General features: G+C 43.2%; 1 protein-coding gene across 4 annotated transcripts in view; it reads right to left on the bottom strand.

The window, feature by feature from the left end:
• Positions 1–10,980: 10,980 nt before the first annotated feature.
• FBXO9 (F-box protein 9) overlaps positions 10,981–16,422 on the bottom strand; it is a 53,011-nt gene continuing 47,569 nt past the window's right edge. For all 4 annotated transcript variants that reach the window (XM_065400394.1, XM_065400396.1, XM_065400397.1 and 1 more), the window contains one exon: positions 10,981–12,924. In XM_065400394.1, coding sequence (XP_065256466.1) covers positions 12,816–12,924 — 109 coding nt within the window. In that variant the 3' untranslated portion in view covers positions 10,981–12,815. The remainder of the gene's footprint in view (positions 12,925–16,422) is intronic.

Genomic DNA, 16,422 nt, shown 5'->3' with positions numbered 1-16,422 from the left:
AAGGCCAGAAAGGAACATTGTGATCATCTAGTCTGACCACCTGTATAACACAGGCCAGAGAACTTCCCAGAAATAATTCCCAAAGGAGATCTTTTAGAAAAATATCCAATCTTGATTTTAAAATGGTCTGTGATGAAGAATCCACCACAACTCTTGCTAAATTGTTCCAGTGGTTAAAAATTTTCACCTTATTTACAATCTGAATTAATCTAGCTTCAAACTTCCAGTCATTGGATCCTGTTATACCATTCTTTGCTAGAGTGAAGAATCCTTTATTAAATCGTTCCCCATGTAGGTACTTACAGATTGTAATCAAGCCACCCTTTAGACACTCAAAGAGAAGATTATGTTTTCTAATCCTTTAATCATTATCTTGGCTCTTCTCTGAACCCTCTCCAATTTATCAACATCCTTCTTGAACTTTGGACACCAGAACTGGACACAGTATTCCAGTAGCAGCCATACCTGTTCCAACTACGGAGATAAAATAACCTCTCTAGTCCTACTTGAGAGTCCCCTGTTTACAAATCCAAGAATTAAATTAGTGCGTTTGGTCACAGCATTGCTGTAACAGGGCACTCACCTTCTTGAGCGCCTCCGAGCAGTATTATAGTCCTTTTCTCACCCCTTGTGCCCCCTGAAGACTGACCTTGGTAGGTCTTCAGTGGCTTGACCCTCCAGCAACATCACCAAGGCTGAATGAACTCTATTGGGGGTACCAAAGAGTGCAATAACTAAATGGTCTATTTTACATTGCTAACATCTTCAGCCCCAGCTCTGGGCCCTTAAAATTCAGCACTTTGTTCAGGCTCCCAGATAAGCCCTGTTCCCTTTTGGGGTTTATATAACTTTACCTGTGGGGGAACCCCAGACCCACCCACTATGCCAGGTTCTAACCCAGGGACCCTGCACACAGCAGCCATATACTGTTTAGTCCCATCCATCATTGTGATTTCCCTAGGCTCCTTCCTACCAAGGCCCTTATTTGTAGTCCTAGCTCAGGAGTCTCAGGTTCTTCTCTAGCACCAGACTACAGAGGCGCACCCTTCTTCATTCCTCCAGTCCCAGCCAGGAACTGACCTTCTAAGTTCCTGCAGCTACTTTTATTTGAGCCTGCAGGGCTCTGATTGGCTGTTGCTAGCCCTTATGGCCCTTGGCCCAGGCCACTCTAATTCCTAAAATGGCTGCTTTAGTGATGCCTCTCTAGGCAGGCCTAGAAGACCCAACTTTATTGCTCTCACCTTGCTGCTTCCTGAGGTGGAGTGTAGCAGGACAATGGGTCCTCTATCAGGGAGGTAGGAAGGCCTGGCACACCCCATCACTGTTGCACCAGGAACTCATGTTTAGCTGATTATCCACCATGACCCTCAAATCTTTTTCAGCCTCACTGCTTCTTGGGATAGAGTTCCCCCTCCCCAACCCTCCTGTAAGTATGGCCGACATTCTCTGGTCCTAGATGTATGTTATTTACACATATTAAAATGCATATTGTTTGCTTGCACCAAGTGACCCAGGCTGCTCTATATCAGGAGCCTGTCTGCTTCCTTATTTATCCCTCCCACAGTTTTGTTTTTTTTTGTCACCTGCATACTTTATCAGTGATGATTTTATGTTTTCTTCCAGGTCATTAGTAAAAATATTAAATAGTGTAGGGCTGAGAACTGGTCTCTGCAGGACCCCACTGGGTTCAATGATGATTCCCCATTTACAGTTAAATTTTGAGACCTATTAGCCAGCTTTCAATCCATTTAATGTGTGCTATGATAATTTTATATCTTTCTAGTTTTTTAATCAAAATGTCATGTGGTTCCAAGTCAAATGCCTAATAGAAGTCTAAGTATATTATGTCAACACAATGCCCTTTATCAACCAAACTTGTACTCTCAGCAAAAACGACTTCAAGTTAGTTTGATCCATTTTCCATAAACCCATGCAGATTAGCATTAATTACATTACCGTCTTTTAATTCTTTATGAATCGAGTCCTGTATCAGCTGCTCCATTAGCTTGCATGGGATCAATGTCAGACTGACAGGTCTATAATTACCCAGATCAGCCTGTTTACCCTTTTTTAAATATTGGCACAACATTAGCCTTCTTCCAGTGTTCTGAAACTTTATAGTTTCCTAACATTTGGGGGGTTGAAGTTGTACCTTCCAGAAGGAGGTGGGGAGCAGTGATCTTAACTCCAGTGTTTCTTGTAAGTGAATACATATTTAGTACTTTCCTTATAACTCATTTCCTCCAGACCCCTGGACATTTTGCTATTGTCCTCTGAATACTTTCCTGTTTGTGGTAATCTTTCTGGGAATACAGTGACCAGAACTTAATGTAACATCCCCAGCATAGTTGCACTGAGTGACCTAATCTTCTCAACCTTAGTCGCGCAGAGATTAACTTTACCATAACAACTGATGCAAACTCCTAGTTAGCTGATGTAAAACATGGTTAGGAAATAATAAAGAAATATCCACAAAAACCAACCAAGCTGGTGGCAAGTGCAATTTGATGACATTTCACTTGCACTAGCAAGGCAACTTAAGAGAGGACCATGTCAGGGTGGATTCTTGACCGGTCTCAATATTCAGTCATCCTTCAGACAAATCATACATTTTTGTAGTTTTTCCTCAAAACAGTCTCCCATCCCCTAATGATTGTGCTTATGCTATGTGCCAACTAGTCTTCTCTTGCACTGAGCGCTGAATGGAGATTTCTAGAGAACACTCACAGGGAAATATTGTCAGAATCCTGGGACAATATCTCAGTTTTGTGACAACATTCTGCAACCATATAACTGCAAAATACCAGTACCCTTGAACTTGAAGCCTAGTCGAGAAACAGGCTCCTTAGAAAGTCACTTAGCCTTTCTGTGGGTAGAATTTTCCAAAGTGCCCAAGTGATGTAGGAGCACAAATCCCCCTGGAAGCTAAGGGGGGTTGGCACCTAACTTCCTTAGGCTCTTCTGAAAATCCCAGCATGTGCCTCCGGTTTCTTGTTGGTAAAACAGGACTGATAATACTTTCTTCCCACTTCTGGGTGCTGTGAGGCTTAATTCATTTAGATGTGTCAAATGCAAAGAGAACTTCAAGGCCTCATGGGACAACAGAGCAGGACACAGTGTAAAATAATTAGAAATGGTGGTTTCCAAAGCTCAAAGATCACAAACTGATTAGCACAAACAGTGCCCTTAAGATGAAATTTTACACTAGTGAAGTGTGGTAATCATATACATTTACTGTCCAGGGTATGATCTTGCTACCATAAAAGACCTCTTAATTAGAGCCCCTTGAAAATGAAGAAGTAAAACCTGATTCAGAACCTCCCTGTATAGTTACATACCCAGACAAACATTCATCTTGTCTTCATATTTTCTGTAGTTTTTCAGGTTCGTCAAGATTTTTTTAATCTATCTTTAAAAGGCCACACTACAGAAGGGAACTAGCTTCAGATTGAACAACTTCACTTTTTGGTAACTTTTTATTCATATCATACAGACAGTTAAAAGAACAACCTTCCCACTGTTATTACCAGTAGAGCTGGTCAGGAATTTTTCAATGAAATGTTTTTTTTCATGTCATAATGCCAGTTCATCGAAACTGACGCTTTTCAAGAAAACATATTGGTTTTGACGACAATTTTGTGGGGACGGTTTCTCAGGTCCTGAGTAGAATTTCTGGAAGAGAGGGAATGTGGGAGCGGGGGGAGGGAGACCGACTGACCGACCGACCACTCCAGAATAGCCAATAGCTCAGTAGTCAGAAAACTCACCTAGGATGTGGGAGACCCATATGGAAGTCCTGCTCTGCCTGAGTGCTGTAACCATCAGCAAAATGGCAATTCTGGGCTAAGTCAAAAGGTCTAATATTCATTCCATTGTGGAACAAAATAAAATCTTGAAACTTCTTCCTTTTTTTTTTTAACAAAACTAAATTTTTGTTTTCTAGTCAGTCCTGACAATTTTTGCTGGAAAATGCAAGCTGGATTCAATATATCTTTAACTTTAACTCTCCAGCAGACCTCTACCTGTTTAGACATTGTCAGTTACTAATAGGAGCAACTAACAACGGGTTTAGGATATTGGACCCTCCCACCTGTATGATATTCAATTTGGGTGTTGAGGGGGATGTAAACCCAACCCACCAATATTCATAATTTTTATGTTTTCATGCATTGGCATTGTATAGTGCTGATGTTGCATTGCCCAAAATAAATTCAGGATCTTTTAATTAATTTGACTTGCAGGCTAGGCATAGCAGATGCTGGAATACTGTGTCCAGTTCTGGGTGCCATATTTTGAGAATGATGTGACCAAATTGGAGAGAGTCCAGAGGAGAGCTACAAAAATGATAAAGGGTTTAGAATACCTGACCCAGAAGGAAAGGTTTAAAAAACTTGGAAAAAGAAGAATGAGGGGGGAAACTTGAGAACAGTCTTCAGATATGGGAAGGATTATTATAATGAGGACGGTGTTCACCTGTTTTCTATATCCATTGATGACAGGAAGCACTGGAATAGATTTCCAAGTGAGGTTGTGGAATCTCCATCATTGGAGGTTTTAAGAACAGGTTAGCCAAACACCTGTCAGGGATGGTCTAGGTATACTTGGCCCTATCCCAGTGCTGGTGGCTGCATAGATGACCTCTCAAGGTCCTTTCTAGCCCCACATTTCTATGATTCAAAGTGAGACAGGCCTCTGAGGTCTGTGACTGCTGTGAAGATAGTGGGACAGATGGTAACTGCCTTGGGTGTTCATGGATTGTGGGGGCAGTCAACTGAGCATTTTGTGGGAGAAGACTCATAACTAAATTAAGAAAATGGAAAAGCTTTAAGGAACAACCAGCCTGATAGCTAATTGCCCCAGTAATGTGTACTAATCCTTAAGAGAAACAAGATGGGTGAGGTAATATCTCTTATTGGACTAACTTCTGTTGGTGAGAGAGACAAGTGTTTGAGCTACACAGAGCTCTTGTTCAGTATGGGAAACCTACTCAGAGTGTCACAGCTAAATACAAGGTGGAACAGATTGATTAGCATAAGTAGTTAACACATATTTTAAGGGACCATTCAAGGTGAAGAGGCCCTTTACACCCCTCCAGTCATAGGGGAGAAAGGGAGCAGAGGATGGGAGGAGGCACCCAAGCGGGGAGTTGTTAGTGGGTTACAGCTTGTTGTAATAAGCCATAAATCCAGTGTCTCTATTCAGGCCATGATTTTTAGTGTCTAGCAAAATTATGAATTTAAACTGCGACTCATCTTTTGAAAGTGTTATGTAGGTTGACTTCTGGGGGAAGGACTTGACATCCAATGTCTGGGCTGGGAGCACTGGCTATTAATATAATATCCTGGGACCAACACAGCTACAACAACACTATATACTAATCCTTACGCCTATTAAGCCTTTTACCCATGTTAGAGAACAGCAATTAAACTTAGCTTAACTACATCTCCAGGTAAAATTGTTCCTAACACAGTTTGGTACCAGTCATGCTGGGTCCTTGTGTGCAATAGAATTTTTCAGCCACAATTCCCAATAGGTGCAACTCCACCACTGTTAGCACCTGTAGAAGATGCCATGGCTCAGGTGAGCTTGTGCATTTTTTACCACCAAGTTTGTTAATACTACTCTGGGCACGGTTAGATGACAAGATGGTTAAAAACCTGAAGTCTGTCATTGTTGGTCCCACTGGTGGAAAAAGTGGGAATTATATGTCTGAAAAAGTCTAGTGTAGACACTTTTGGCGGCCTAGTGTCCCCCCCCCTCATGCTTTAACTTTTAAAAAACGTTTGCTGTTTTTGGTGTGATAAAGGATTTCTGTTTATTTGCTCCTTGTATTCTGGTTTCTCAGCAACTCTAGCATCTCTGCCTAACTATTCATATTGGACCTGATTTGCCTTTCTCTCACACAGTTTGACAATGGTGTAACCCCACTGCCTTCAATGGCAGTTTCTCTTTATACTAATGCAAAGGGAGACTTGTGCATTAAGGCTGTGTTGGACTGACCCAAAATTTGTTGCACCATATGCAAAGTAAAGCTTGGAGACCTTAGTGATTTCTGTAACTGGCTTAGCAGACTTTCAGGGGAAGGACTTGGCAACCAGGTATCTGGGCTGGGAGCTCTCACTATTAATATAGTTAGAAGGGGGAGGATTTTGGCAGCTGCAGGGAGTTGCAGCGTTTTATATTTATTCCACTCCAGTAAGGAGGAATGATAAGTGGGGAAGGTGTAGTTCTGTGCTGGAGGGGTTGCAACACCATGAGTACCCTAGCAATGCATCTTGCCAGGGCCGGCTCCAGCATTTCTGCGGCCCCAAGCAAAAAAAAAAAAAAAAAAAAAGCCGCGATCGGCGGCGGCAGTTCGGTGGCAGGTCCTTCGCTCCTAGAGGGAGTGAGGGACCTGCCGCCCCCGAATTGCCGCACATGCCGCCCCTCTCCCTTGGCCGCCCCAAGTACCTGCTTGTTAAGCTGGTGCCTGGAGCCGGCCCTGCATCTTGCTATCCATCTGGACACTTGGCACTTGCCTAGGGTTAGATCAGATGCTAAGCCATAACTTGCTGTGTGTTATCATTATTAGTGGAACATTCAATTATTTTCAAAGGAGGGGGGCATGAACAAATGTATATTTAGACTTAATCAAGTACTGTATAAAACCGAATTTAAAAGTTTGGGGCACCACCTAGTGGCAGCAAAGCAATATGCTCAGTTTGCAATAATGGCTCAGGTCAGAAAACCCCACTCAGGCAGTGTCCACTGCTGGATTGCAGCAGATGATTAAAACAGGACAATGCCAATTTAAAAGTCATCTATTGTAAACTAACTAATTTCTTTGCCAATAACCTCCTTATTAGAAAGTTTACATTTTATTTATTTTTATCAGTCACTATTGACATTGGCTATTCACTTTCTGCACTTCTCTCAGCTTGGCCAATCAAATAACAAGGAAGACAGTTTCACTTTCAGGTCCTCAGCATGCAATGTTTGGGCTGTAAACAATCTAGAGGGATGTTTAGTTGTTTAAAAACAATATATGGGTGGAAACATTTCTATTAGGTTATATTTAACTAGATAGTAGGGTGACTGCTCTTCGTATTTTCCATCTAGGCCCCCCTCGCTCCTGTATCTGAGTACTTCCCATGCATTAAATGAGTCGCAGAACACCTCTGTGTGGTAGAGAGGTAGTAGTATCCTCATTTGACAATGGAATAGTGAGGCAGCAAGATTAAGTGGCGTGCCCAAGTTCACACAGTCAATGGCAGAGCTGCCTCCAGATTCCCGGTCCAGCAACTTAACTACAAAATCGCCCTTCTTTTCAAATACAGAATGTCCCATGACCTATATCTTCTAAGGCTTGATGCATGTGAATAGGTGAAAAGTATGTTTTCACATGCAATTATCTTTCAATTTGTGATTTTTGCTATAAATAATACTGTGTAATAGTGTTCCTTAAAACTAAGCTTTTTCCTTTATTTCCTTGAAATATAGCTGGTTACCCTTTTGACCGTGTCCCTTTTAAAGAACACATTTAGTGCTTTTCTGCCTGTGTGTATGGGTTAGGGTAAAGGGTTTCTAAAGGAATTTCAAACATAGACATCTAAAACTATCTTGGGCTAAATTGTACAAAACCCGCAACATTTATTCATGTCCAAAGACTCCATTTAATGGTAGCTTCCAGCTTTTCTATCCCAGCTGAAGCAATAGAATTGCTATTCCCCAGGACGGACTAGCAATTTTGAATTGATTTTAAAGGCTCAATTAGGGGCTACATAACAGCCCCATGGCTAAATTCCCAACAAGATAAAAGTTTACAGCATAGCATTAACTGTTCTATTTCTTTTAGGTCAACTATTGTGTAAGAGGTTATTTTACCTTGAAAAGCAGCCAGACTTATCCTGAGGCAGCAAAGCTGCAATTCAGAATTAAATAGAGCTTGGACAGTACTATCAAGTTAAAATGCACATTTAATTACATGCATTAATAATCTTATTAAAGTAGGCCTAATATCAAAAAACTTACTTCTCACTAGTTTTTAGTTTTCTTTTTGCATTTTTCTCTGCTTGGGCAATGAAAATAAATAGTCTAGTCAGTTTCACCACTTTCACATTTTCTTGCACTGGTGAGCTGTTGCAAATGTTGTAGTTACATCCATTGCAGGGGAATTTTTTTTTTTTTTTTTTAATCAAAACTGATTCCACTGAAACTTTTTAAATTAAGTATCCATTTCTATTGCTATTCTGTTGCTTGCTTTTAAAAATTTTAAGTGGGCCAAAGTAGACTTGATAATGCAACCTTTAAAATGTTTTTATATTGATTTTTTTTCATTGACGCAATACAGGATCTATAGTGCATCCAATTTCAGAAAGCATTTGCCTTTTAATGGAATAAATTTGATTTGTACATAATTAGCTTTTGCAATTAGTGTAATATTTTATGTACAGGAAGTAACACTTAGCACCACTACTCAATGCTTAACATTTCACAAACTACTCATATGTTAACCATCCACTAAGGCAGGGTAACATTGCATATTTTACAAATGGAGAAACTGGGACAAAAGTTAAGGATGGGATCTTCAGAAGAGCTCAGCACTAGCCTAATTCGTATCACATTGCTTCCCAACAGTAAGTGGCAGAGCTGAGAATTTGGAAGTACGTAGGCCTGAATCCATAAAAGGACTTGGGTGTTGTGATGCAGAGCACTGCAATGCCTGTTAGGTACCTAGAAAAACCACAGGAACACCACTGCAATCCACAAAGCCTGAGGTAGGGACCTAAGAATGCAACCCACAAAGCCAGTGTGCTAAGGGGGAGCTACCGAAGGCAGCCAAAGGGAAATGTGCACAAAAGGGATGTGTTGCAGGCACAGAGGCCCGAGGACAGCAACAGCGCTGGTTCGTTGCCCGGCGTGCTTCGCGCCAATAAACATACCGGGGTGGAGAAACAATCAAAGTTTATTTGAGATCTCAAAGTGGTGCAAGGAGACAGGCAAGTCTCAAATCGAGCACATCAGTAAAAAGCAGCTTCTCTCTTCTTATACCTTACAACTAAGCCCCCACCTCTCTCCCCCTGTACCACCACCCCCAACTCCCCCTCCCCTCTCTACCGAAGACATGTTTATACATTTAAGCCGTTAAATCATTCTAGGGCTATAAATCTAGTTTGTTAGTAACATTCCTCTAAACAATCATTTGGTTCTGTTTACCCTTAGTTTACTACCCCTTCTCCAGCTAGAAACATGCAAACCTCATCATTATTGCTTAGGACCTGGTTATGAGCAAGGTCGTAATTGGTAACTGGCTATTTACACATTCCAATTCCTGTCCTTGGCTTTTGAAGCCGATTAGAGTTAAACATGGAAGGACAGAGTTTAAACATGGAAGAACTCTGGTTCGTATATATAGGCCTAGTAACCCCAACAGCTGTGTCCTAACTCCCACTCCTGACATGAAGATAGGTGCCTAAGCCTGAACTAGTGATCCATGAAGTGGCAGAAGATGGACATGAGTGACTCTATAATGAAGTGCAGTGGTGCCTAAAAATGGGATTTAGGTTCCTAAATCTGGGGATTAGGCACCCAAACACTTTTATGGATTGGAGCCCTAATGTTGAATCCTGTACTCCAGCCATTAGACCACACTATCTCTACACTCTAAAGCAGTGGTTCTCAAACATTAGCAACCCGAGGACCCCCATTTTGATTTAAACATTTTCAGACTTCCAAGCCCCCTGCTCAGCCCCTGCCCCCACCCCTTCCTGTCCCCACTCCTTCCCCTCCCTCCCAGCGCCTCCTTCCCTGGCGTGCAGGAGGCGCTGGGAGGAGGAGTTGTTGCGGGAGGGAGGGGGGGAAGAGTTGATCAGCAGGGCCTGTAGACCCCCTGGAGTACCCTTGTGGACCCCAATTTGAGAAACACTGCTCTAACAGATACAAAGTATGCAGACTGTATAACAGAGTGGGAACACTAATTTATTTTATTCTCTATTAGATCTGTCAGACAAGGGGGGGGGGGAGGAAGCACTTTGCAGCAAACTGTGGACAACAGGTAAACTCAAAACGTGGTAGAGAACGTTCTCAGATCAGGTCAACCAGTTGAGATTCAGTCTTATTTGGCCCCTGTGGTAAAGCATTTAGTAGAAACTTCCAGGCCATATAAAAAAAATCAAGGTTCTTGTTCCTTTCGTGATCAGAAAGTCTTTTTGTGGACCAAATGCTGAGGAGCATAGATTTCCTTTTAAGATATTGAATGTGGGTGTTGTTGATCCAACCCACAATGATACACTTATAGGCACATGCAACAATATATTCATTATCATTGTTATAACTGTCCTCCCTCTGTTTGTTACACCCACTTGTCACATCTTGTCTTAATTCAGCTGGAAAGCCCACTGGGAGATGACTCCTGTCTGGGTGCTACTGATGTACAAGTAAACTTGAAAACCACATGTCCCTTCAGCATGTTGACTATATTTACTATTGTCCCTAACTGCTGATTTAGCACATGAAGCCTTGAGGGACAACTGTTTTGAAATACTAGATGTAAGAGCATATTTCCTTAATAGCTAGAGGCCACACCATGGGTCGTTAGAAATTGGTAGACAGACAATAACATTATTGATGGGCTGAGTAAAAATATAGGACCAAACAATCAGTATCTTTGCTCGAGTCACATATATACTTTTAATACTAGCATGTGAACAAATATTAGCAGCCTTTGTTGCTGGCAAACCACCTTGAACTTCCCATATTACTAAATGGGGTGTAGAGGAGGCAGTACGAGCCACTTCCCAGCTAGATGGAGAGAAGGGTCCTGGTGTTTCTTTAGTATGGAAAAAAATGAGAACCTCTGCTGTAAAGTTGCACTAGTGATTAGATTCTGAAACTACACCATGCCATGGTTACATGTGCCAGCCTTGAAATTACCCCCAGACTTAAGCCTCAGAAATGTATGTGTACAAGAAATCTAACAAACAAAAGATCGGAAGCAGCAGGTAAATGTCAGATCTAGTGTTTTTAAAGCCTGAGATTGTAAGCCTCAGATTGCTTTTATTGTACAGGCTAAAGACTCAAATAGGGTTAGGTTACATACATTATTACACAGTGCATATGTGCAACAAGCTTGAAGTATCACTAAGCTACCAAATCAAGAACTATTGATGTCACCTAAATAAAAAGTTGGTATCTTTAACCTCTTTCATACAAGTCAAACTGATATTTCTTTATGTACAGATGGTATTTGTGGACTAGTTAAAGATAATCTAAAAATCAGAGCTTTAACCATAACCCTTACAATGGATAACTTCATAACAGGCACTCCTAGTTTATGTACTTGACAGAACTTCATTATCTTGAAGACCAAAAACTGAGATTTTAAAGCAACTGATATTTTTACTTCTCTCAATCATGCTGTAACTGAATATAGTATATTGTATAGGCTCCTTACTGAATGCAGAATGTTTTGCTACGTGAAAAAAAGTCAGTGACTTATGGGTACATTAAGAAATATCAATTAATTGTTTGCAAAATGCTAATTTATTGATGTATTTTAACTGTGTAGCTCCATGCAAGGGTACACTTTACAAATTATGGAACAAGTAAAGTTTTCAACAGCTTTTTTGTACTTGCATCCTCTTTAATTCCTAGTATTTTGAAATGAGTTGTTCAGAAGGTAAATTTATAAGGAATTACTTTTAAGAAAAGAAATCTTACATGAATCTAGTAGAACAAAAACATTTAAAAGCTTTAGTTGTTTGAGAACCCAAAGTACATATTTATCATAAGCAGCATACAGTATCTGCACCAAACTCCCACGTTATATATGCAGGAGAAGCCGCATACAGTACCTGCATGAAAATCCAAGGAACATATTTTAGGTACACATGGTACCTGAAAACCTGTAGCAGCCCCAGAAGTTAACTTAATAAGAATGACAAATGTCCAATGAATTTACAGTTTCTGTAGCAGGGAAGGATTAACAACAAAATACAAACATGTTTGAGTGAGCCCTGTTCTCATTTGCACAATTAAATCTGAACAGTGCGTACTCAAATTCAGCACACTAGTGACATCTGCACTATGACACCACCCCAGCAGAACCATGCACTCCAGGAGCCCTTCCCTAGACCACAGAGGAGAAAGCCAGCCATTTGCCCCTTGTGGCTGGCTTACAGATCCTGAGGGTGGTCTGCCACCCTGAGATGATAGGCTCTAATGGGCTGCTATCAAGATCAGATTACATTTATGGTGCAGTATCACCATGGTTTGGCTGAATTTTATGGTTGAACTTCACACTTCTTCAGGTTTCTTTGCACTTAATTTGTCATTTCTTAAAGGCAAACAAAATACATTTACTTTAAAAGAAAAATTTATTTTCTCAAGTCACACACAGTTTTAAACAGATGTAGGACAACTTATTTCACATTTTGAGCCTTCACCAAAGCACGCACACACTAAGTCACATGTACAGTAAGTGTTTTTCTATTATAATTCTTCCTGGACTGAAATATCATTAAGGTGCATAGGCAGATGAAGACTCGCATTTTAGAGAATGGTTCATAAATCTGTATGAAAAGTGACATGTAAAAACTTTTCATGTTATCAAAGTCTTTTCACTACATAAATGTGTTTAAAACAATTCATAAGCTTGATTTCAAAACAATAAAAACCCAGCCACCCTAAATCAAATAGAACATATTACCAGTATAGTCTTCCAAAAAGATTCCCAAAACTTTAAAATAAGTTTCAAATATATACAGATTTATAACTTAAGTGCTCATTTGCTCTAATCTTTTAATCATGCAAGAGTTGCAAAAGGAGAGATGTGTTTCTTACAGAGGCTTTTCTGAAAATGCAGTAAAACTCTTCACTCGTGCAAAGAACAAAGGGGTGTACATCTTGTCAATGTCAAAAGCAGAGACTGCAGTCTCACCAGTAGATCTACAAAGAATGTTACAAAAGTGAGTTACCTTCATCAAATATAAACTGCCATTTAAATCCTTCAATCTATATTCAGGGGAGCGATAAGAAGTAATCCAGTATTTTCATAATGCAAAGTGTGCACAAAGCCACAGACACACAAGCTAACCACTTCAGGGAAGTTAAGTAGTTGATATTTTCAACCTGAGTTAGCCTTAAAAAGATTGTAACTGTTACACTGTGACATTGTGTTTTATAGGAGTTGTTCATTTGTTGGACAGCACAAGGGCTACGCATCATTTAGGTCCCAATTAAACCCTCCAAACAGGGCTTACATGGTGTATAGCCCTTATGCTAGACTTCAGCCAACGGGCAAATTTCACACTGGTGCAGAACAACAGTGTTGCACAAATCAATTTGTATAGGTCAGGAGGCTATCCTCATGTGCTAGATAGATTCCCAGTTATGTTCTCTAACTCTATGAGCATTAAATAGGCTAATAAGATATGATATCACTTTACTGTACTATAGATTCATGATTCTCACTGAGGCATGCAAATATGGTATTTTTACATTAAACATTCCTAGCTATGGCTGCTTTACTAGGGCAATATCCTCCTCCTTGTATTCCAAATTCTGAATCCTATAACAGGAATGGAAAGTATAATGCAGTGTGGAATGCCATTGCTTATCGTGATAATCATTTTATTAATAATACAAGCACATACTGGAGAGACAGGAGATAGCCAAAATACAAGTCATGCTTTCAACGTGACGTGGCATTATATAAATTTGTGAATAGTTTACTAGGAACAAAAATATTTCTGCTTAGGATTGCCAAATACAATAGATCAAATACTATTCACAAATCTTACTAAACTGCAAAAACTCCATGCCTTCATGTTTAGGATACTTTCCCATACTTTACATTGCCAAAAAAAGACGGTTACTTACCTTCTGTAACTGTTGTTCTTCGAGATGTGTTGTTCACGTCCATTACACATTAGGTGTACGCGCGCCGCGTGCACGAACGTCGGAAACTTTCCCCCTCAGCGGCTCCCGTCGGGCCCGCAGGGTCTCCCTTCCCGCCAGAGCGGCGCCCCGCCCTAGCGTATATATATCCCTGCTGGCCCGACCCTCCCTCAGTTCCTTCTTGCCGGTGACTCCGACAGAGGGGAAGGAGGGTGGGAAGTGTAATGGACGTGAACAACACATCTCGAAGAACAACAGTTACAGAAGGTAAGTAACCGTCTTTTCTTCTTCGAGTGCTTGTTCACGTCCATTCCACATTAGGTGACTCACAAGCTTACCATTGGAGGAGGGTAGGAGTCAAGGAATAACTGATTGAAGCACCGCCCTGCCGACCATCGCGTCATCTCTGGTCTGATGGTGGATCGCGTAGCGGGCTGTGAAGGTATGAACCGACGACCAGGTGGCTGCCCTGCAGATCTCCTGGAGCAGGACCTGCGCCAAGAAGGCCGTCGAGGACGCTTGGGCCCTAGTAGAGTGAGCCCTGATCTGAGGTGCAGGCATGTTGGCGAGCTCATAGCACGTACGTATGCAAAGCACGATCCATGCCGACAGGCGTTGTGTCGAAATAGGCTGGCCCCGCATCCGTTCCGCAACGGCCACAAACAGCTGAGTCGATTTGTGGAAAGGCCTGGTACGGTCCAGATAAAAAGCCAAGGCCCGCCGAACATCCAGGGTATGCAGGCTACGATGGCTCGGGTCCGTATGGGGCTTGGGGAAGAACACCGGCAAACAGATGTCCTGCCCCATGTGAAAACTCGAGACCACTTTAGGGAGGAATTTAGGGTGAGGTCTAAGCTGTACTTTATCCTTATGAAAGACGGTATAAGGAGGCTCCGAGGTGAGGGCCCTCAACTCCGATACCCTCCTAGCCGAGGTGACGGCCACGAGAAAGGCGACCTTCCATGAAAGGTGCATGAGGGAGCAAGAGGCCATGGGTTCAAAGGGCGGCCCCATGAGCTTAGTGAGGACCAGATTGAGGTCCCACGGGGGTATAGGTGGGCGCGAGTAGGGGAACATCCTCTCCAGCCCCTTGAGGAATCGGATTACAGTGGGATTGGAGAACACGGACCTCCCCGATTCCCCCGGGTGGAACGCCGATATGGCGGCTAGATGCACCTTAATAGAAGCGGGGGCTAGGCCTTGACGCTTGAGGTGCAGCAAGTAGTCCAGAATCAGTGGTACCGAGGCCTGCAAGGGCTGGATGTGCTGGGGCCCACACCATAGGGAGAAGCGTTTCCACTTGGCAAGGTAGGTCGCCCTTGTGGAGGGTTTCCTACTACCAAGGAGGATTTGCTGGACCTCCTGAGAGCACCTGTGCTCCACCTCACTTAGCCAGAGAGAAGCCATGCCGTGAGATGCAGCGATGGCAGGTTCGGGTGGAGTAGGCGACCCCGGTCTTGGGTGATGAGGTCGTGATGGAGGGGGAGGGCTATCGGAGTGGTCACGGACAGTTCCAACAGCGTTGTGAACCAATGTTGTTGTGGCCAAGCCGGGGCGATGAGAATGACTGTCGACTTGTCCCTGCGGGTTTTGAGGAGGACCCTGTGGATGAGTGGGAACGGGGGGAAGGCATACCTCAGGCTCCCGCCCCACAGGATTGCAAAGGCGTCCGCCAGAGAGCCCGGACTGCGTTTCTGGAAGGAGCAAAACTGCGGGCACTGGCTGTTGTCCATGGTGGCAAATAGATCCACCTGGGGAAACCCCCACCTCAGGAAGATTGAACGGAGGACGTCTCGTCTCAGTCTCCACTCGTGCATGAGATAGGACCGGCTGAGACGGTCCGCCAGCCTGTTTTGGACCCCGGGGAGATATGCAGCTTGGAGGTGCACCGACTGGGCTATACAGAATTCCCAGAGGAGTGCCTCGCGACAGAGGGGAGAGGACCGGGACCCGCCCTGCCTGTTTATGTAAAACATGGCGGTAGTGTTGTCCGTCAGAACCGACACGCTGTGTCCTCTTATGGTGGCGTGAAAGGTCTGGCAGGCGAGGCGAACCACCCTCAGCTCCTTCAGGTTGATGTGAAGCAACCGTTCCTCCCTGGACCACAAGCCCTGAGTGCGCAGGTCCCCTAGGTGCGCCCCCCAACCCAGGTCCGACGCGTCTATCACTAACGTCAGAACTGGTTGTGGGGCGGCGAACGGGACCCCCGCACAAACCTGCTGTTGATCGAGCCACCAACAGAGGGCGCTCGATACCCGAGTCGGGATCGTGACGACCATGTCTAATGGGTCGCTGTTGGGGCGAAACACCTGGGCCAACCAGAGCTGCAGAGGCCGGAGTCTGAGGCGGGCGTGTCCGACTACGTGGGTGCATGCCGCCATGTGCCCCAAGAGTTGTAAGCAACATCTGGCCGTGGTCGTGGGGAATCGCTGAATGGAGGTCACGGCCTCCTGGATAGCCAGGAATCGCGATACGGGAAGACTCGCCCGTGCCGCCACCGAGTCCAGGACTGCCCCTATGAACTCCAGTCTCTGTGTGGGGACTAGT

The sequence above is a fragment of the Emys orbicularis genome, chromosome 3 (genome assembly GCF_028017835.1).
Source record: "Emys orbicularis isolate rEmyOrb1 chromosome 3, rEmyOrb1.hap1, whole genome shotgun sequence".
Taxonomy (NCBI): domain Eukaryota; kingdom Metazoa; phylum Chordata; order Testudines; family Emydidae; genus Emys; species Emys orbicularis.
The sequence above is the reverse complement of the archived record's forward strand: the minus strand, read 5'-3'. Positions and strand labels throughout refer to the sequence as shown.